The sequence below is a fragment of the Mustela putorius genome, unplaced genomic scaffold, assembly GCF_011764305.1.
Source record: "Mustela putorius furo isolate JIRA1106 unplaced genomic scaffold, ASM1176430v1.1 tig00003834_pilon_pilon_pilon, whole genome shotgun sequence".
Classification (NCBI taxonomy): domain Eukaryota; kingdom Metazoa; phylum Chordata; class Mammalia; order Carnivora; family Mustelidae; genus Mustela; species Mustela putorius.
In genome coordinates, this window is record NW_025421987.1 from 111,432,476 (window position 1) to 111,454,178 (window position 21,703).

The following is a 21,703-nucleotide window of genomic DNA, read 5'->3' on the forward strand; positions in this document are numbered from 1 at the left end:
TACTCTTTCCTCTAATTTATTCAAAGAGTGCTTTCTCAAACCAATGGTCAACTAGTTAGAACATCTAATATCAAAACATTCTCTTGATGATCACATTTCTCAGAAAATGGCTGAAACCATTTTATTAGGTTTATTTAACATTAAAACTATTTATAATAACAGAGTAATAGTTTAGCTACCCAAAGTGTAGACAAGTGCCATACATTAGAAATGAAAAACTAGCCACGTAAGTAATTTAACATTTTCTAGGTATAAACACTTTAAAATGGTGAAACAAAAGGTAAAAATTATAACAATATTTTATGAAATCAAATATATCACAAATATTATTTCAGCTTATAGCCAATATAGAATTAATGGATATTTTACATTCTTTTATTGTCTTCAAATTTTGTTTGTATTTTATACTTAAGCATATCTCAATGTGAACATTAAATTTTCATTAGAAATAATAGATTTGTATTTAGATCTCAAGAAATTTACAACTGAGGATGTAAATATGTGTGCTTGAGTTGTTGCAAATATATTTTAAAGTTCCAATAACTAAATCAAGTATTTTTAGAATTTAGATAAAACTAAATCAAGAATTCAGTTCCTCAGTTACATTAGCTAGCCATATGTATCTGGCTAGTGACAACCATTACACAACACTGGTTTAGACCTATAAATACTAACTTTTTAAAAGTTTAACTGTTCACCTAAAACATGCTACCTACATTACTGTCTAAAGGAAAAGAACAAAGTTTAGATTTTTATGATGGTTCCGAGCAAGTAATATGAATATACAATGTTCCACAGTAAAATAGTCAAAACAGGAGCTATCAGCCTTACCTGACTTTTCCTATTTTTTTTAAAAGATTTATTTACTTGGTAGAGAGAGAGAGAAGAGAGAGAGCGGGAACACAAGCAGGGGGAGCAGAAGGGAGAAGCAGGCTTCCCGTTGAGCAGGAGGCCTGATGTAGGCCTCAATCCCAGGACCCTGGGATCATGACCTGAGCTGAAGGCAGGCGCTTAACAACTGAGCCACCCAGGCACCCTAAATATTTCTATCATAACTTGAAAGGCTCACTGTCTTTCTTTTACCTTTTGTCTCTTCCCTGAAAACACACAAATATCTAACTTAATCACAATATTAACCCTGGTTTGAGGGCAATATTATTTTTGTATGAAGCAAAGCACATCAATTTTATAGGTGCCATTTTCTTCCGTATTCAGAGGCTTCTTCACATATATTAAGGTCCATACAGAATTCCTTAAATTGACATTAACCAAAATTGACTTAGCCGTCAGCACATTACTTCATTTCTCTTGGCACCTTCATTTTACTGTTGAAACAAGTTAAAGAGATTAAATGATTTTTATAGTTGCTTTCAGTTCTAGCGTTTTATGACTTACTGTCCTGTTTCTGAGAAAAATAGGTTGACTCATGAAAAGAAGGTACCAAAAGTAGTGGTAGCGACCATAGATTAGATTTCTTTAATAAATGCAATCCTGAGAAAAGAATAAACTAGGCAGTATTTAACCCAAAAAAGGTTACAGAAGAAAAGGCAATGATCAAGATAAACATGTTGAAGGCTAAAGACTCTATTTTCAAAAGAACACTAACCAATAGAAAGAGAATGTCTGAATAGATTAAAAAAAACAAAAACAAAACCAAACCAAACAAAAACCAAGATCCAACTATATCCTGTCTCCAAGAGATGCACTTTAAGATTTTATTTATTTGTCAGAGAGAGAGAGAGAGAAAGCACAGCAGGGAGAGCAGCAGGCAGAGGGAGATGTAGGCTCCCTGCTGAGCAAGGAGCTGGATGTGGAACTGGATCCCAGAACCCTGAGATCATGACCTGAGCTGAAGGCTCTTAACCAACTGAGCCACTGAGGTGTCCCAACAAGAGACTCACTTTAGACTTAAGGGCACATGCAGGCTGAAAGTGAAGGGATGGAAAAGATATGCTGGATGGAAAAGATATGCTATGCAAATGTTAACCAAAAAGGAGCAGGGCAGCTGAACGAGTATCAGATAAAATAGACCTTAAGTCAAAAACTGTCATGAGAGGCAAAGGACATTATATAAGGACAAAACTAGGGAGATGTAACAATTATAAATATACACACACCCAACATCAGAGCATCTAAATATATGAAGCAAACACTGACAAACTGAAAGGAGAACTTGACAGCAATATAATAATAACAGTAGCAGATTTCAATATCCTACTTTTAGTAATGGATAGAATTTGAAACAGCTAATTAACAAGGAAACAGTGACTTGAACAAAATAGACCAAATAGACCTAACAGAAACATACAGAACATCCCACCCAACAGTAGCAGAATATACACTGTCCTCAAGCACACCCAGGACATTCTCCAGGATAGATGACATCTTAGGTCACAAAACAAATTTTGACAAATTTAAGAGTGAAATGATACCAAATATCTTTTCTGACCAAAACAGAATGAAACTAGTAATCCACAGCAAAAGGAATATTGGAAAAGTAATAAATATATGGAAATTAAACAACACACTCTTGAACAACCAACAGATCAAAGAAAGAATCAAAAGGGAAGTCAGAAGTATCTCAGTATCTTGAGACAAAACTGAAAAGACAATATACCAAAACTTACAGGATGTAGCAAAAGCAGCACTGAGGAAAGCTTACTAGGATAAACACCTACATTAAAAACGCAATATCTCAAATAACCTAACTTTACACCTCAAGGAGTTAGAAAAAGAACAAGCTAAGCCCAGTTAGCATAAGGAAGAAAATAATACAGATTAAAGCAGAACTAAAGAAAAGAGAATAAAAAAAAAAATCAACAAAACTTAGTCAGCTGTTTAACATTTTCAAACTGATAAAACTTTAGCTAGACTAAGAAAAAGAACTCAAATGAAATAAAAAATGAAAGAGGAGATATTATAACCGATGTCATGGGAAGGGGGGAGGGAGGATAAGAGACTACTGTGAACAATTACAAATGCAAAGCAACTGAGCAATCTAAAATAAACAGATAAATTCCTAGAAACATACAAACTACCAAAGACTAAATCATGAATAGAAAAAGATTGAATCAGTAATCAAAAATCTCCAACAAAGAAAAGCCCAGGACCAAATGGCTTTACTGGTAAATTCTAGCAAACATTTAAAAAAGTAATGCCAATCCTCAAACTCTTCCAAAAAAGACCGAAAAGGAAGGAACACGTCTGAACTAATTTTATGGACCAGCACTACCCTGATATCAAAACCAAACAAAAACAAAACAAAAAAATAAAATTTCAGGTGAACATAGAATTCCTGACAAACATAAACACAAAAATTGTCAACAAAGTACCAGCAAATCAAATTCAACAGTACATTGAAAGTATCACACATGGGGTGCCTGGGTAGCTCAGTGGGTTAAGGATCTGCCTTTGCTCAGGTCGGCTGAGTCCCAGGGTCCTGGGATTGAGTCCCACAGCAAGCTCCCTGCTCAGCAAGGAGTCCCACAGCAGCTCCCTGCCCCTCCCTTGCTCAGGGCTCTTGCTCTCTGTCAAATAGTAAAATTTTAAAAAATAAATAGGTAAGTAAAAGATCATACATTATGGCAAAATGGGACTTATGCCTGACATACACCATAGATCATTACACAAAAATCAATTAATGTAATAAAACATACAAACACACACACACAGAACATGATCATCTCAATACATAGAGGAAAAAAAATCTGAAAAAATTCAACACCCTTTCAGGATAAAAACTTGTAACAAACTAGAAGTAGAAGGAAATTATACAGGCCATATATGAAAAGCCTACACATTCAGTGATGAAAAACTGAAAGCTTTTCCTCTACAGTTAGGAACATGGCCAAGATGTTCACTTTCACTACTTCCATTTAATGAAGTACTAGATTTCCTAGCTAGATGAGGCAAGAAAAAGAAATAAATGACACACAAATCAGAAAAAAGTAAAAAAAAAAAAAAAAGTGAAGACATGATCTCATTATGTACAAAACCCTCAAGACTCCACAAAGAAATCTTATAATTAATTCAGTAAAGTTGCAGGATATAAAATCAACCAAATCACTTGCATTTCTATACACTAAGAATGAACTATGTGAAAAGGAAATTCAAAAAATAACCTCATTTACAATAGCATCATAAACAATAAAATACTTAGTAATAAACTTAACTAAGGAGGTAAAAGACTTGTGCATTAAAAAAATTGCAAAACATCGGGGCACCTGGGTGGTTCAGTGGGTTAAAGCCTCTGCCTTCAGCTCAGGTCATGATGCCAGGATTCTGGGATGGAGCCCCCGCATTGGACTTTCTGCTCAGCAGGGAGCCTTCTTCTCTTACTGTCTCTGCCTGCCTCTCTGTCTATTCGTAATCTCTGTCTGTCAAATAAATAAATAAATTCTTTAAAAAAAAAAAAAGAAAACACTGATGAAAGAAATAAAAATGACATAAATAAATGGAAACATATTCTGTGTTCATGAATTAGAAGACTCGGTATCACCAAAAAGGGGTAACTGCATGATGGACATTAAGGAGGGTACACAATGTATTGAGCACTGGATATTATGTAAGACTGACGAATCACTGAACTCTGCCTCTGAAACTAATAATACATTATATGTTAATTAACTGAATTTAAATTTTAAAAAAAATTTAGAAAATAAAACCTAATGCTGAAAAAATATTTTAAAAAGATTAAAAAGGAATAACTGAAAAATAAAAGAGGAAATTTCACAGATGCAGAAAAAGGGAAATTCTAGTATGGAGGTGGAAAATTACCTTGAGTTATGAAGAGAAGATCTCTGTCTTCTGAAAAAGGAAGGAAGGGTTGATGTAGGTAAGTCAAGTGGAAGAGAAAGCATGAAGTTGAAAAGTTGACAAGTGTGAGTGTGTAGCAGTTGAAAGTAATGGGTCATGGGGTCTAGACTGGATAACAAAAATACAGACGTGAAGGTAGTACAAGAAACAAACTGTGGGATATGGATATTGGAGTATGTGGTTAGAGCCAAGTGGAAAGGATTACTAGTGTGGAAGCTGTGACATTGTGAAATATGATACATAAAATGTCATCTACAAAGAAATGAAACATGTAGATGACTGATAGAACTCTGATCCAGATGTAGAAGGTTGGAGTGAGATTTGCCATACAACAGCAACAAACAACCAGAAAAGTCACCTAGCCAGAGGACATGTGCCTCAAAAGAAGGAAGATTTTTTTATAGTTAGGTAGACAAGTAACATTTTAATAGCTATAGTGGATGACTAGAAGAATGCTGACTCTATTCCTCTCCTTCCTTTATACACATGCGCACGCGCAGACACACACACACACACACACACACACACACACACATACACAGGCATTCCCAAGATACATATGACCTCTGGAGAATCATGTACTTATGGAAACATAGAATTTCAGTCAAGATAGGAAATGGAATGGGCTTCCTGGAAAGAGTATATATTCAAGAGTTACATGTGAGAACTTAAGGTATAAATCAACATTAAAATGACTTTTTAGATTTGAGTTTTAAAAAGAAATAATTATTTCCTTCAAAAGTATACAAGCAAAAAAAATTTAATAAGCCAAATATAACAATATAGATAGTTTTCTAGAATACACCCAATACGCCAAAACTAAGGGAAAAGGGGGAGGAAAACATTCTGTTGTCAAGCATGTAGTACTACATTTATGCAATATTTTAAAAATTTGGATTATTTTCTTCAAATTATTGACTGCCTCAAGAAGTAGTTTAAAGGGGCGCCTGGGTGGCTCAGTGGATTAAGCCGCTGCCTTCGGCTCAGGTCATGATCTCAGGGTCCTGGGATCGAGCCCCGCATCGGGCTCTTTGCTCAGCGGGAGCCTGCTTCTCTCTCTCTCTCTCTGCCTGACTCTCCGCCTACTTGTGATCTCTCTCTCTGTCAAATAAATAAATAAATAAAATCTTTAAAAAAAAAAAAAAAAAAAAAAAAAAGAAGTAGTTTAAAATTAAGCAAAAGTACTCATCATTTAGACAGAATTGAAGGCCAGACTGAACTAGCTATTTAAGCTGTATTATTTTTAAATATCCTACATGATCTGTCTCTTATTAGTATAATTTTTGTTGGGATTTATGTTAATTAGCAGAATCTCAGGCATATGACTTATGTGCTGCCAGACCCAGAATAAATACATTCTCTGAAATATAATTTTACATTATTATTTATGTAATTATCTCTAAGCAACTGCGTCAAAGACAACTTAGGTCCAGTGTTACAAATTAGAATGTAAAATTTTTAAACAGGCTGAACTTTTGTCTTTCTTTAAAAAAAAAAACTGAGGAGAGGTTATTTACAAATCATTCTGGTTTCTACAACGTGGTAACACTGGGATAAATGGAGTATCAAGTTACTGCACTTTAAAAACTGGGAGAAATTTTCAATTTAAAAATAAGTTGCTATGGTTACCCAATGTTTACCTTTATAAACAGTAATTACATGAGACATCCAAGGGAATCCCACAAAGTGCAGTAAAATCAGTAACTGAAGTGTACACTAGTTATTTCACATACAAATTAGGACCACATACATCACTTCCCTTTCAAAGCAGCTATCATTTGGGAAATACTAAAGAAAATGATTCACATCTTTCTAAACTATAGAAGGCGGAGACAAAAATACTGAAACTGGTAACTATTTTAAAGTCCAAGTAATGACTCAGATAATTAGAACATTTTTCATATTCTTCAGCTCCCTTTATTAAAGCGTGCTATCTAAAATTTTAGAGAACAGCTTCTATTGTTAAAAAAAGGAAAGGGTGTTTCTAATGTGTATCAGGCATGGAATTTTTTTGCATAAATAAATTTTCATGCCCTTGTTAAACCTATAAAAAATCCATGCTTATAACTTCATGTTACTTCAGAGTAAAACAAGGTCAATTCCTTTAGATGTAGTCAATATTGAACTTCTTAAATAGAAAGAAGGAGCCCCTGTCAAACCTGATAATTGGCTCATTCTTCACTAACTGGGTAATTAAATCTTTATCAGTTATTGCAGTACAGAAATGTTTTTATCTGTTTTGTTCACAATCAGAACATTTAGTATATGAGAATACTCATGAAGCTTTGGACCTGAGTATGATTCTAATGTGATCTTAAAATTATGAGACTCATCATTATGGCTTAATGGGCCTCCCAAAAAGTGTCTCCTGTTCTGTACAGCAGACTTTTAAGTATGTTTGTTCCTAATGTTAGACTAAAATAAAACAGCACATTACACTCAACTGACTTATACAATAAAGAGACTTATCATAAACAAGAAGTGAAATTAATGTAGCTCTAAGGTACCTGACTGACCCTAAGCTCCAGCTGAGTCTTCTCTGTCAGACTCAGAATGGACCTTAGGGATAATTCCGGTCATAGTCACAGAGATCTGCCATACTTCAAGGCATCCAATCAGACACATATTGTTGCCCAGCAGAAAGGGAAGTTTCCTGCTGCATCTCCCTTTTTAGGTAGGAAAAGGACTTTTCTAGAAACTACCTAAACTGACGTTTCCTGACATATGACCAGTTTCGGCTCTTATGTTCCTTCTTAAATCACTACAAGGCAGAGTAGAATTACTTTGCTTAGCTTACACTAATAAGGACTTCCCCAAGTCAAGTAGGAGAGGACTGAGCCTCCAAATAAAACTGGGGACCTCAAGGAAGGAAGTGGGTAATGACTGGTGAGTAGGCAACCAAAAGTACACTATGATTTACATGGAAAACTGAATCTTGGCATTTTATTTCAATAGTTCACTTTTTCCACCTTTATTAATGCCGCACAACACACTAATGCCAGAATGATACTGAAGGCTCTAGAGATTTATTTTTAAAAGAGGAAAAAACCAGGGGCACCTGGGTGGCTCAGTGGGTTAAGACTGCCTTTGGCTCTGGTCATGATCCCAGGGTTCTGGGATCGAGCCCCACATCAGGCTCTCTGCTCTGCTGGGAGCCTGCTTCCTCCTCTCTCTCTGCCTGCCTCTCTGCCTACTTGTGAGCTCTGTCTGTCAAATAAATAAATAAAATCTTTAAAAGAAAAAAAAAGGATGGGGGGGAATCAGTTATCAGTACCTTATCTTAAAAGAGACTGAAGGTAATCACTTTATAAGTGTCACTGACGAAACAGTATACTTTAGAATATGAAACAGTAAAATTACACTTTAGTTTTGACCAATTAAAATGGACTTTTTATTTCAAAAAATGCTTCCTATTCATCTCACTTTTCTCCTCTAGAAAAAGTACATTATTTCCTAGACATAGGTCAAACCACATCTAAAGTAATGAGACTAGAATATAACTCAAAGCCAGAACGATAGTGGATCTAAAAACCATATAAGTGTCAATTAAGGGCCACCTGGGTTGGGTCTCCGTTACTTAAGCATGTGCCTTTGGCTCAGATCATGATCCCAGGGTCCTGGGACCAAGTCCCGCATCAGGTTCCCTGCTCAGTGAGGAACCTGCTTCTCCCTCTGCCTGCCACTCCCCCTGCTTGTCTCTCTCTCTGACAAATAAATAAAATCTTAAGGAAAAAAAGGTGTCAATGAAGTTGCACGTATTCTGTCTGAAAAGGAGTCAGAGAGACTATGACAGCTTTAAAATATTTGAAGTGATATCATTATAAAGAGATACCAAGTTGTATAGGTCTAGAGATAAGAACTAGATCAATGAATAACAACAAGTAGCAGCATCAAATCAATTTCAATATAAGATGGTAGTTTTATCTAGCAATATTATATTATGTGAAGATGGAACAAGATTGGCTACTCATACAGGGCTGGGATAAACATCCCAGGTAATGTGAATACCCACAATGATTCTATGTACTTTATGTGTACTCAGTTGTAACAATATGACTGCAAGGTATTTCTACTCCGAATTTCACAGATAAAAATCTGAGCTGGAGAAGTTAAACACTGGAAATCACCTGGCTGACAAGTGGAGAAAAATCCTAACCCAGGACCATCTGTCTCCAAAGCCTAGCACTTCCTACAAATCACATAACTAAGAGAAGTTAAATTAGCTGTTAAAGCAAATGGGATTTCTGAGCTGGTGAGAACCAAATAGGTGATTTGAAGTCCCTGATTTCCAAGATGCCAGAAATGAAAAGTATTATTCCCTTCTATTTGTATCAGTATTTCCTAGTTTGAGAATGCTCTCACATCTATTCTCACACTGCTTTCTCACAGCTGTGCTATGAGGTAAGCAAGTTGGGGAGGCACTATTTCTTGGCATTTTACCTCAGAGAGAAAGAGAACAAGGATGAATTCTTCCAACTTCCTTCTGGTTTACCTTTAAACATGTATGTATCTTCAGGTTTCCTCTCTGAACCTTCATTCACTCAGCAGTCACTTATTAAACACTTCTTACATGCCAGGTACCATACCTCAGTGACTCTGCAGTCACTGGGAAGGGGCTTATAGTCACAGAAGAAACAGTAAGTTTCAAAATTATTTCCATCTTTTTATAAACTTTATCAATCCTAATTCCATTATCACTTTGATTTATCCCTATTGCTGTCTTTATCCCTTCGTCTTCACCTACACCAAACTTCTCTGCTTCCTTAACGAGCTACCCTTCCATTTTCTACTTGTTTCAAAATTACTTCCATCTTTTTATAAACTTTATCAATCCTAATTCCATTATCACTTTGATTTATCCCTTATTGCTGTCTTTATCCCTTCATCTTCACCTACACCAAACTTTTCTGCTTCCTTAATGAGCTACCCTTCCATTTTCTACTTGTTTCACCCTGACTTCCATACTCACCATTCAACTGAAACTGGTCTAAGGTCACCAATGGTAATTATTGCAAAATCTTCATTTTTCCTCAAATTACTCTACAATACTGGATACCAATGATCTTTATTAAAACTCTCTTCCATAAAATTTTCATCTATATTTCTAAACCTTCTCTTTTGGTCCCTTCTACATGGCTTTTCTTCCACCATTCATACTTACATATGGGCTTTTCTTTCAGCCCATTTTTCTGTCTACAAGCTCTTCCTGGACAATCTCATCTATATCTATAGTGTCAGCCATCACATGTGATAACTTACAAGTCTTTATTTCCAGTCTTAACCTTCAGATACAACTTTCAAATGCACAATGAGCCATTTAACCTGCATATTCCAGATTATCTTTGACTCAGTATGTCAAAAATCAACTTACCATCTCTAGTCCACTGCCTCAGAGTATTCTTTTTCTAAACCTCCCAGGTTGATTAATAGTAAGAGCATCACCATATATACAAAAGCCCAGAACATAAAGAATTATCTAGAAGCCTACCCTTACTTCATCTCCCACTTCTCATTAGTCACCTAATTGTAGGCATTTTACCTAAAACCTCCTGAACTTCCTTTCTTCATAGCAATCTACTTTAGACCCACTTCAGTCCCTACCCAAGTTAACAAAACCACCTCTTAACTTATCTCTCAATTCTTGTTCTCCTTTTTCATCAATTCTATCTATCCCTGTAGTAAACATATATTCTTTCACAAGAATCCCTTCCTTTCCGGAGTTCAGCTAGTCCCAAGATATATAGGAGACTCAGGATTGGCCAGAGTACCACTTCCTCCTAGTCACATGTTTAATTCAGGGATGAACAAATGATCAAGTCAGACAGGGTCTTCCTCAGGACTTTGCTTTCCTGCCAAGGCTATCAGGAAAAAGATACTGTCTTTTCTTTCAGGATTATAAGTAAGGACAATGTAAGCTAAACTGCCTATATGAGAGGTAAAAAGGGGGCAAAATTTTAAAAGGGTGGGGGGTTGGTGGGAAATCTATTGTCACCAAATCCTAGATCTAGTTCTGCCTGACAACCCTGCTACTGCTGGCCAACACATTTCCTTTTGCATTTAAGTCATTTTGAGTTGGGATTTCTGACACTGTAACCAAGACTCTTCATTAATAATTCTCTTTATCACCAGTTACTTTCTAAATCATAGATAAAATTTTATTTGCCTGCTTTTATTTAGTCAACTAAGTTTTATTAATGTACACTCTATTAAAGACCACCACTACCTTGTCTTTAAGTTTCACATCTATAAATGTACTTGTCACAATTTAAATGTACCATGCTGTTTCCTGCAGCTGTGCCTCTAAATATGATGCTGCCCCTGCCTAGAACATTCCATTCCTACTTATCAACAAAATATATAATAGGGCTGCATTAAAATAAGGGTGGGAAATCAGACAGGGGCTAAATCATGAAGGGCCTCGAATGCCACATTAAAGTATAAACATTTTAACCTGCAGAAAAATGAGGAAACCACTATAAAGTTTTAAGTCAAAGAGTGACATAATCAGATTTGCATCTTCAAAGCCTCATTGTGGATGCAATATAAAAGATGGCCTAAAAATGAGTTGATACTAAAGACAGAAAACAATAGCAGGCTACTCTACTGGATGCAACTGTCCAAGCCAGAGACCACAAGGGATGATAAAATGAGTAAACTGGAACTTTTCTAGGGAAAAAAGGTTGCCAACTGCTGTCAGTAGCATTCATTGGTAAGTCTTCCAAGTTTTTAAGCTAGCATTTCTTACAAGAATGTAGATAGAATGGAAAGTGAGGCCTACAAAACTCTGCATATCATGATTTTACTCAAGCATCATTTATAACAAAACATTAAAAAAACTAAATGTTGAACAATAAAATGATTTAAAATATAGCATATATTACAATAAAATTGGATGATACTTGAAGTTTATTTATTTATTTCAAAGAAATCGGGAGAGAGACAAAGAGAGAGCACAAGTGGGAGAGGGGGGAGCAGAGGGAGAAAGACAAGCAGACTCCCTGCAAGGAGGCAGGTGCAGGGCTCGATCCCAGGACCTTGGGACTATGACCCAAGCCAAAGGCAGCCACTTAAAACACTAAGCTGCCAAGGGGCCCCAAATGAATATTTAGAAACAAAATTTTTACAGAACTTCCAAAAAATGGGACAAATAATTCTTACAAAAGTATTAAATGGAAACCTACAATATATAAAATAGGATTCTAATTATGTTAAATAATGATCAGAAGGATCTTTCTTTTTTTTTTTTTTTTAAAGCAACGACAGATTAGTTAACTCATGGCAGGATTATGAGTATTGTGTTCTTTCCCTGCAATGTGTACATATATATTTTTTCTGAGTAATACTACCACTTAGTCATGATGCTTACTTGCTGAACTCAAGCACTACTTTAGAGGTAAGAAAAATAAGTTCTATGATGGTTAAACGACAGAAGTTCACATCCCAATAAATAATAAAATTTATTTTTTTGAAGATTTTATTTATTTGTCAAGAGAGAAAGAAAGTGAACACAAGCAGGGAGGCAGGGCAGAGGGAGAAGCAGATCCCCTGCTGAGCAGGGAGCCCAACAAGGAGCCCCATCACAGGACCTGAGACTACAACCTGAGCCAAAGGCAGATGCCCCAGTAATAAAATTTAGGACCAAAATCTGCATACTGTCTAGGTGAAGCTTCACTGTTAAGAAACAAGCCTATCAACCAAAGCCATTTAGCAGTTCCATACCCACAGCTCCAAAGACTAGAACAGCCGGGCACTGAATCCAGAGCAAAGAAACGGAGACTTGAAACTTGCTCTGGTATACATGCCTTCCAATTCACTCCTCAAAAGCTATCTATCATATAGCTACTGAAGAGCAGAATACAAGAAGGGGTAATTTCAGATACCTGTTTTTATAACTTTGTTTTCATATAAATAATCCTTTAAATAACAGAAAAGGAAACAACAGACTGAATTGGACAAAAAAGGTCTCAGAGTAAGGTTTAGAGACACTCATGTTCTAGAGTTGGTGCTTATTTTGCTTTTTAAATATCTTAAAATATAAGTGAATGCTTCATTACTTAAGATTATTATTTCCTTGAATTGCGATCTCCCTATGGCCTTGTTACAATCCCAATAAACTCAAGTTTTGTTCGTTACAATCCTAAATAAACCCAAATTGCCCAAGCAGGGTAACCATCAGAAAGTCCCTGGTCAACTAACAAAAGAAAGTTTGAATATAGTATTCATGAAATAAAAGGCTTTGATAGACGGCTACTAGGTAGAAGAAAGATGATCATCAAAAACAATTTTAAAAGCCTGAGCTATCTCTGTGTGTGTGTGTGTGTTGTGTGTGTGTGTATATTACAAATCAAGAAATGGGTTTATTTAGATGCCATTTAAATTATAGAACTGCATAAAAAAAATCAAAACATCTAAAATGTTTCTAAGGTGGTGAACTGAAGACTATCAGAAAACACGGTCAGGTATAGCTCTTACCTTTCTTTCATATGAAAGAATTTCTTTTTTGAAAATAATTACAGTATATATTATGTCACAAATAATGGTTATGTTTAACTATATGTTTAACCTACTGTATCACTATCAAATTTTAATTTCATTGTTCTTTATTACAAATTTTAAAATGTTCCTTATGTAAGTAAATTTAAACAGTCTGCAGAAACCAATGCAAAGGCACCATCCAGTGGTGAAAGATAAAAATTACAATTTATAAAACGATCACAAAGCAAAACTAGTTAAATTTTGACCTTGCGTTACCAGGAAAGAAAAAATATATGATACTGATGGTGTCTGCTATTTGTTACCATTTTTCCAATCAAATCTTATCCTTACTATATTAAGTCTGACATTTTCTTTTTCTATTTGGCATACCCATTATTCAAATCTGATTGAATTAGAGTATTTCAAGACTCATCCAAAGCTTTTATTGAACCAATGGTTAAAAAAAGATTGATTGATTGATTTAAAAAAATTTTTTTAAAGATCTTATTGATTTTTTGGGAGATTTTATTTATTTGACAGACAGAGATCAGAAGTAGGCAGAGAGGCAGACAGAGAGAGAGAGAGGGAAACAGGATCCCCACTGAGCAGAGAGCCCAATGTGGGGCTCGATCCCAGGACCCTAGGATCATGACCCAAGCCGAAGGCAGATGCTTAACCCACTGAGCTAGCCACCCAGGCACCTGCTTTTTATTTGAAAGAGAGAGCACATTCATGAGCAGGAGTGCATGAAGGTTGGAGGGGGGAGAGGGGAAAGCAGACTCCCAGGACCTTGAAGTCAGACCACCCATTTAGAAAATGACTTCTAAGGAACAAAAATAAGGTTGTATGAGGGGAAGAATTTCCAGTGGGATTCTAGTCAGCAAAAGCCATCCTGTGTGAGTTGTTTCTTTAGTGGTAATTTAGTAGACAATTTTGAAAGGTCAGGTGAAGAGTCACAACTGGTTAATTCACACAGAATTCAAAATGTCTCAAGTATGAATCTTAAATGTCAACCAAAATTATTCCAATCAACAACACAATCTAATAAATGTTTTCCCAATAATCTCTTCCCCTTGTACCAGAATACAGATAGACAGAATCTTTCAGCTTTCAGCATAATAGAGCTCTAATCATCTTCTCTTCTTTAAAAAAAAAAAGTTTAACTAACAAATTACAATGAAACCCAGTAAGGGTGATTTTTTGTTGTGGTAAAACAACTTTGCATCAAGTCTACTTAATCTCAAATGGTATTTAGGATTAAAAATATTTAACATTAGGATTTAAAAATATTTAGGATTTTTAAGATTAAAAATATTTAACAGTAAGGATTAAAAATATTTAACAAAATGTATAGCAAGTTGAAACCTGATAATGGTTAAAGAAGCCAATTACTGAGCCACATGTTTTTCCTTTCTACACAACCTTTCAATGTTTGAATTTCAAATAAGAGCCTAGAAAACAATGCCAATGGTATCAAACCTAGCTTATGTTGTCTTCACAAGTGCCTTCAGTCTAACATCTCCAAATTTTATGAGATTTTTATACCACTTTCACTAAAAACACAGGAATCACCACCACATAACTGAGGTTCACCAGTGATATTGAATGGCTGATAATGTTTACAAAGTGCTCCACAAACATATTACACATAAGTATGAACAAAGTGATGTATGAACAAGAATGAAAACATCCAGTAATACCAGTTTAAAAAAGAAAAAAACAGAAAACACTAATTGCGGTACCATTAATATTCAACTGTTTCATTCTTCTCTTCTCCAAACTATACACAAAGATCAAAGAGCTCTTAAATTGGGTTTTCCAGCTCCTCCACTAAATACCTATTTGAATTCAATTGTTATAATTAAATTTTCCAGGAATACATGCACCACCACACTTAAACAAAATGTCTACAACAAAAGATTTTGACTGACAAGAAGGATTTACATACAGTTATATAGAATGTAGAAAAACTATGCTTAATTTATGAGGAGGCATAAATACCAAAAAACCAATGAATGACAAGAGCTGCCTATATTATTGCAGAGAGACTACTAGAAAATAACCTACCATAATAGGAATCCCCATACTATTTTCCTCTGGTAGAGGCAGTAGTTGTATTGCTTCAATTTCAATCTCAGGCCTGTAGCAGAAAACAGATATCAAAAGCAAGAATATGCTGACCCTAGAAACGAAGGGCTAGGTTATAAACATAACGAGCACCTTAACGAAGCACTGAATTATTAGGTAATATTCAAAATCTTACTAATTCAGATGTTTTAAGAAAGAAAACTGTTAATCTGTGTAACAAGACAGAGTTTTTGCAAAGCTTCTCTTTAAATATGAACCAATCAGAAGAGACTCAAAAAGTGAAGTCCGAATCGGAACTGCCTGCAGTAAGACATTTTCATTATTCAACAAAATCCCCCCAAAATTGTTTGAATATATTCACTATAATATAATTGAATGATGTGTCTATAAAGCATAATATTCGATCTACATAATTTCTGAATATTTAAAAACATGTTCATTTTAGAAATGCATAAATTTAAGAAACCATAGTATCTCCCAAAGATAAACACTGATAGTTATTTTCAGTAAATGCACTTTAAAAAAAAAACTATGAAAATACACTGTTCAGTAACTTACTTCTCCTCATCTCCCTCATTTACTAATATGGGCCTTTATCCATCTCCTTACATATTTCTCTACTTCATGCTCAGTTACTATGTAACATTAAGTTAAAAAGTAAGACCTTATTGTATTTAACCAATTTTCCTAAGACTGAAAATTTGGGTTGCTTCTATTTTTTTTTTTTTACACTCTTATATAATACTTTTTCCAGGATAATATCCCAATAATTTCAGGAAAATGCTTATCTGCAAATAAATAAAATTAGGCCTAAAATATTTGGGAGTCATCATTCTCAAGCACAATAATCTAGACAGAATAAACATAAGAATTAAATTCCTTGTATAAAAGTATATTGTCAAATATATTTCTTATTAGGTATGAGTTATCAAGTTTTTATCATCTTTGTCATAGTGATTTCCGCTGTTCTAATATACCTTTCTGTATGTTAAAGAAGACTGAAATCAGTCTATATACTCTGGTAGAAGATCAACTACAGTTCTAAATGGATTAAAATTTGTTTTTTCTTCTCTTGTCCCAACTCTTTATGAACAAATTAACTCTGTCAGAATACTACTAAAGGGGCATTACCTTTAGTATGTCTTCCACAGTATTAATATAACAGACATAGTAATACTATTAATTTGTCATTTGGTGGCAGTAAATACAAAAGAAAGTAAATTTTCTGGGTACTTCTATCTACTGATTATTACTAACACAAAGGTAGTCTTCTCTGAGTCATGTATTTTAAACAAGAGTTAAAATGAAACAAAATGGTGCTTTAAAGATTTTAATGTTACATTTTAATTTTGTTAATAGTCAAGCCCAAAACAATATCATAAGCAAATTCCTGAACAACTGATTAAAGTCTTGTTACTATATATTTACAGTACAATTTAACTGCCTCAAAAACTGTAACTATCTTGATACTTATCAAACATGTGATTACAGTAACTTTTATCTGTACTAAAGTTAACATGTTTCATGTATAAATTATATTTTCTTACTGTTTCAAGTGCTTGCTTCAGCAACACATATACTTACTGTAATCAAGTCCAGCTAGTTTAGCCTCCCCCCACCACAAATACTTATTCAATAATCATTTGTTAATAACTATGTAATGTGCTAAGTGCAAGGAATGTAAGTGAACAAAAGAAACAGTCTCTGACTTCATGAAGCTTACAGAAAGTCTCTCATATATATTCCTTTTTCTAGACTTGCAATAGAGTAGTGAAAGACCACTGAGAGCCTAAGTATTACACAAATATATATAGTACAAAATATTATAGTTTCCCCATATATGATTTACAATCTAAAAAATTACACAAAAAATTGGAGTAGGGAAATGCAACAGTTTTATTTGTATTATGACTTCCTTAATGTCTTTCTCCTTTTAAAATATCAAGTTACTTCAAAAGGAAATTTATAAGATACTTAGTGATTAAAAAAAAGTCACATCAAACTGAACAATGTACAGAGTATATTTTCACATAAAGTCATCACATATAAAAGTATGTCAAGCTTCTCAGTAAGTTATAGAAATCACTGCCCAAGTGTTTTATAGTCCAAGATACTGAGAAGTATGAAGCTAAGATCACAGGAGATTCCAACTGAGATTAAATTTGTGCATATACTGACAGACCCACCACAGAATTAAACATATCTGAATGTTGTAAAGACCCTGTCTTCCACAGAGAGAGTATCTCCTTCAAGGGTAATGGCTGTATTCCATTTATATCAGTATTTCCAGGCTTCATGGCTTTGCTTATGAGCACACAATAGTGATGAACAATTTCTCATGCACAAACATTTCTCACACTGATAATTAGACCTTGTAAGCAGAAAAAATGAATACTGGCAATTTCATATGGTCAAACCTAATATCAATTATCCCAAACATTAGCACCATTTCTTAATTCCCCCCAAAATGCTCATCTTCTATTAAAAGAGAAAGATAAGTAACAAGCAAACAGCAAAGCAATGCAGTGAGTGTTCTGACTGAAGTCCATGTATGGGGGACACAGACATACATACATATGGAATGATATCAGGAAAAATGGAAGCCATATGGAAAAAAAAAATCATAGGATTCCTTTGCTAAGTGATCACGGTACTGAACTGTTTGTGTTAAAAGAACTATAAAAGTACTCAGAAACTACTGACTGATTTCTCCCTAAGGGGAGACAAAGCACAGGTGCCGGGGCGCCTGGGTGGCTCAGTGGGTTAAGGCCTCTGCCTTCAGCTCGGGTCTTGATCCCAGGATCCTGGGATGGAGCCCCATATCGGGCTCTCTGCTCAGCAGGGAGCCTGCTTCCCTTCCTCTCTCTGCCTGCTTCTCTGCCTACTTGTGATCTCTGTCAAATAAATAAATAAAATCTTAAAAAAAAAAAAAAAAAAAAAAAAAAAGAAAAAGAGAAAGAAAGCACGGATGCCTGCCCTCACCAATTCTATTCTATATTGAAAGTCCTTGCCACTGCAATAGGGCTACAAGAAGAAATAAAAGGCATATAATTTAGAAAGAAAGAAACTACCTATATTACCACACACCATGTTTATCTATGTGGAAAATGCCACAGAATCTCTGAAAACGTTTTCCTATCTAGTAAGTTTAGCGAAGTCGTGGAATACAATTGTATTTGCACATACTACCAATGAACTGGAAATAAATTTAAAAGCACAACATTTGTAGCAGCACCCCAGAAACTGACATACTGAGATAATTTGACAAAATAGACGCAGAATGTGTAAGCTAAACTGCTGAAGGAAATCAAAGACCTAAAAAAATGAAGAGATACCAATTCATGGATTAAAAGATTGAATATTGTTAAGATGTCACTTTTTCCACATTTTATCTGCAAATTCAATACAATCTCAAAGTATCTTTGTTATCGGTAGAAATTAATAAAATGATTCAAAAATTCAAATGGAAAGGCAAAATTTATACAGAAGACCAAAGCAATATTTAAAAAGAAGAATAAATTTGGAGAATTCATACTCCTCCTAGAAAGCTACAGCAACCAAGACAGTACAATATTGCAAGAGACATACAGCTAACGAAATGGAACAGGAGAGTCCAGAAATATATGCACACATACATGGTCAAGTAATTTTTGACAGAGACACAAAAGCAAGTCAAAGGAGAAAAAGTAATCTTCCCCAAAAATGGTCTGGAACAACTGAAGAATCAATTGGCAAGGAAAACAACAACAATAACAACAAACTTACACCTCCAGCTAATATCAAACACAATTAATGACTGAAAATGGATCACAGATCTAAACATACAATCTGAAACTGTAAGACTTTTTAAAAAAAACACAGGATAAAATCTTTGTGGCCTGGAACAAGCAAAGATGCCTTAGAGACAAGATCAAAAGTACAATCCAGAGATAAAAATATTGATTTATTAAAATTCATAAAAGTAAAGAATTTCTGCTCTTTGAAAAAGATCATTAAAAGAATGAAAATACAAGTCACAATGAGAAAATCCTTACAAATCAGATATATAAAAAGAATTTATATACAAAATAAAGAACTCCTATAATCGAGTAATAGAAAAGCCCAATTTTTAAAATGGGCAAAAGATGTAAACAGTTTGACACTTCACAAAAGACAATAAACAGACATTAATCACTAAGAAAATGCAAATTAAAGCACAATGGAATACTATTACACACCTAGTACAATGACTTAAAAAAAACATGGACAATATTGAATACTGGAAAGGATACAGAGCAATTACAATTCCCTACTGGTGGGAATGCAAAATAATACAGCCATTACGGAAAATGTTTGGGCAGTTGCTTATAGTCATATATATAATTAACATATAACTTAACAATTCTATTCCTAGGTATGAATCCAATAAAGAATTTATGCTCAAAAAAAATCTTGTATATGAACATTATTATTGGCTTTATTCATAACCTCCAAAACTTGGAAATAAACCAAACACTCCTCAGGTAGAGAATGGATAAATAAGCTGTGGTAAATTCATATACTACAAAATGATTCAGTAACAGAAAAGGAATGAATCAATGACTTGAACACACCAACAACATGGGTAAATCTTAAATGCATTATGCTAAATGAAAGGCTGCATACTGAATGATTCAGTTTCTTATACTCTGCAAAAGGCAAAACCTTAAAGACAGAGAAGAGGTAAGTAGTTGCCAGGACCTGGAGACTCCAAGAGGGGATGAATACAAAAGGGCACAAATGAATTTTTAGGGATAATGGAAGTCATTAAATGCATTTGTAAGGTATCACAAAACTGTATACCAAAAAGGATAAATTTTACTACAGCTAAATTACACCTTTTTTTAAATTAAGATTTTATGTACTTGAGAGAGAGCACGTGTAAGCTTTAAGATTTTAATTTACTTGAGAAAATGTTTGTGTGTACCCAAGGGCACAAGCAGGTGGGAGGATCAGAGGGCGAGGTACAAGCAGACTCCCTGTTGAGCCCAGACCTCTATCCTAGGACCCTGGGATCATGACCTAAGCTGAAGGCAGGTACTTAGCCAACTAAGCCACCCAGGTGCCCTGCTAAATTACACCTTAATAAACAAAGTATAAAAGTATTAGAAAAAGCCACACAATATTTTTATTAAAATAATCTAATAGGAAAGACACAAGCATTTAGAAAGTCGTAAAAATTCATGTTTCTAACTATTGCAAGTTAAATTTCTACATTTTTCAGTGTAGAATGTACCCAAAAAGTACAACAAATATTGTACCAAAGTACAACAAATTTGTTGTACAACAAATGTAGATGTAACCACAAAGTACAACAAATGACAAACATAAGAAAAAGTAAAAAAAAAAATTCCACTAAAAAACAGGTTAAGAATAGAAATGAACAATTCACACAAAAGGAAGCACAAATGTGCAAACATATACAGATGCCTGACTTCATAAGATAAATTCATATTAAAACTGTAGGTATAAACCACTGTTCATCTCTCAAACTGGCAAAGATCAAGAAGTCTGAAACTATTTGAGTTCTAGACTGAAATAACTTTATTAATATAATCTCCTGTGGGAGAACAATTTGTCAGTATCTAACCAAACTGTGAATGCATATTCAACTGATATATCCTGGATATGTATTTCCATATATATATTTTTTTTAAGATTTTATTTATTTATTTGACAGAGAAAGATCACAAGTAGGCAGAGAGGCAGGCAGAGAGAGAGAAAGGGAAGCAGGCTCCCCGCTGAGCAGAGTCCGATGCGGAACTAGATCCCAAGACCCTGAGATCATGACCTGAGCCGAAGGCAGCGACTTACCCCACTGAGCCACCCAGGTGCCCCAGTATTTCCAGATTTTTAAGTGAAAAAAGCAGGTTACACTGGAATCTATACAGTGTAGACTGTATAGAAAGAAAAAGATATATGTTTGCTTTTATTTGCACATAGAAATATGAAGGTACAAAAGAAAACATGCTGATTCATTTGGAGTGGGTTGCACAAGTTTGTTTTGTTTTTTTAAAGATTTTATTTGACACAGAGAGAGAGAGATCACAAGTAGGCAGGCAGGCAGAGAAAGAGGGAAGCAGGCTCCCCACCAAGCAAAGAGCTCAATATGGGGCTCGATCCCAGGACCCTGAGATCACAAGCTGAGCCGAAGGCAGAGGCTCAATCCACTGAGCCACCCAAGTGCCCCATCGCACAAGTTTTTATTCATAGGTCTCAAAGTGGAAGAAAGATTTCTCCAGGATAGCTCTCTTTGGTTTTGATTATTAAATCATGTAAAGGTAGGAAAACAAAGGGGGGGGGAGAA

At 34.8% G+C, this 21,703-nt stretch overlaps 1 protein-coding gene across 6 annotated transcripts in view; it reads right to left on the reverse strand.

Annotated features, from left to right (window-relative positions):
• The window catches only part of ANKRD28 (ankyrin repeat domain 28), a 211,461-nt gene that overhangs the window by 138,301 nt on the left and 51,457 nt on the right, over positions 1-21,703 (reverse strand). For 3 of the 6 annotated variants that reach the window (XM_004773552.3, XM_004773549.3, XM_013046350.2), the window contains one exon: positions 15,358-15,430. The exons of the other annotated variants lie outside the window; for them this stretch is intronic. In XM_004773552.3, coding sequence (XP_004773609.1) covers positions 15,358-15,375 — 18 coding nt within the window. In that variant the 5' untranslated portion in view covers positions 15,376-15,430. Of the gene's footprint in view, positions 1-15,357; positions 15,431-21,703 lie in introns of those variants that run through there. 6 annotated transcript variants of the gene reach the window in all.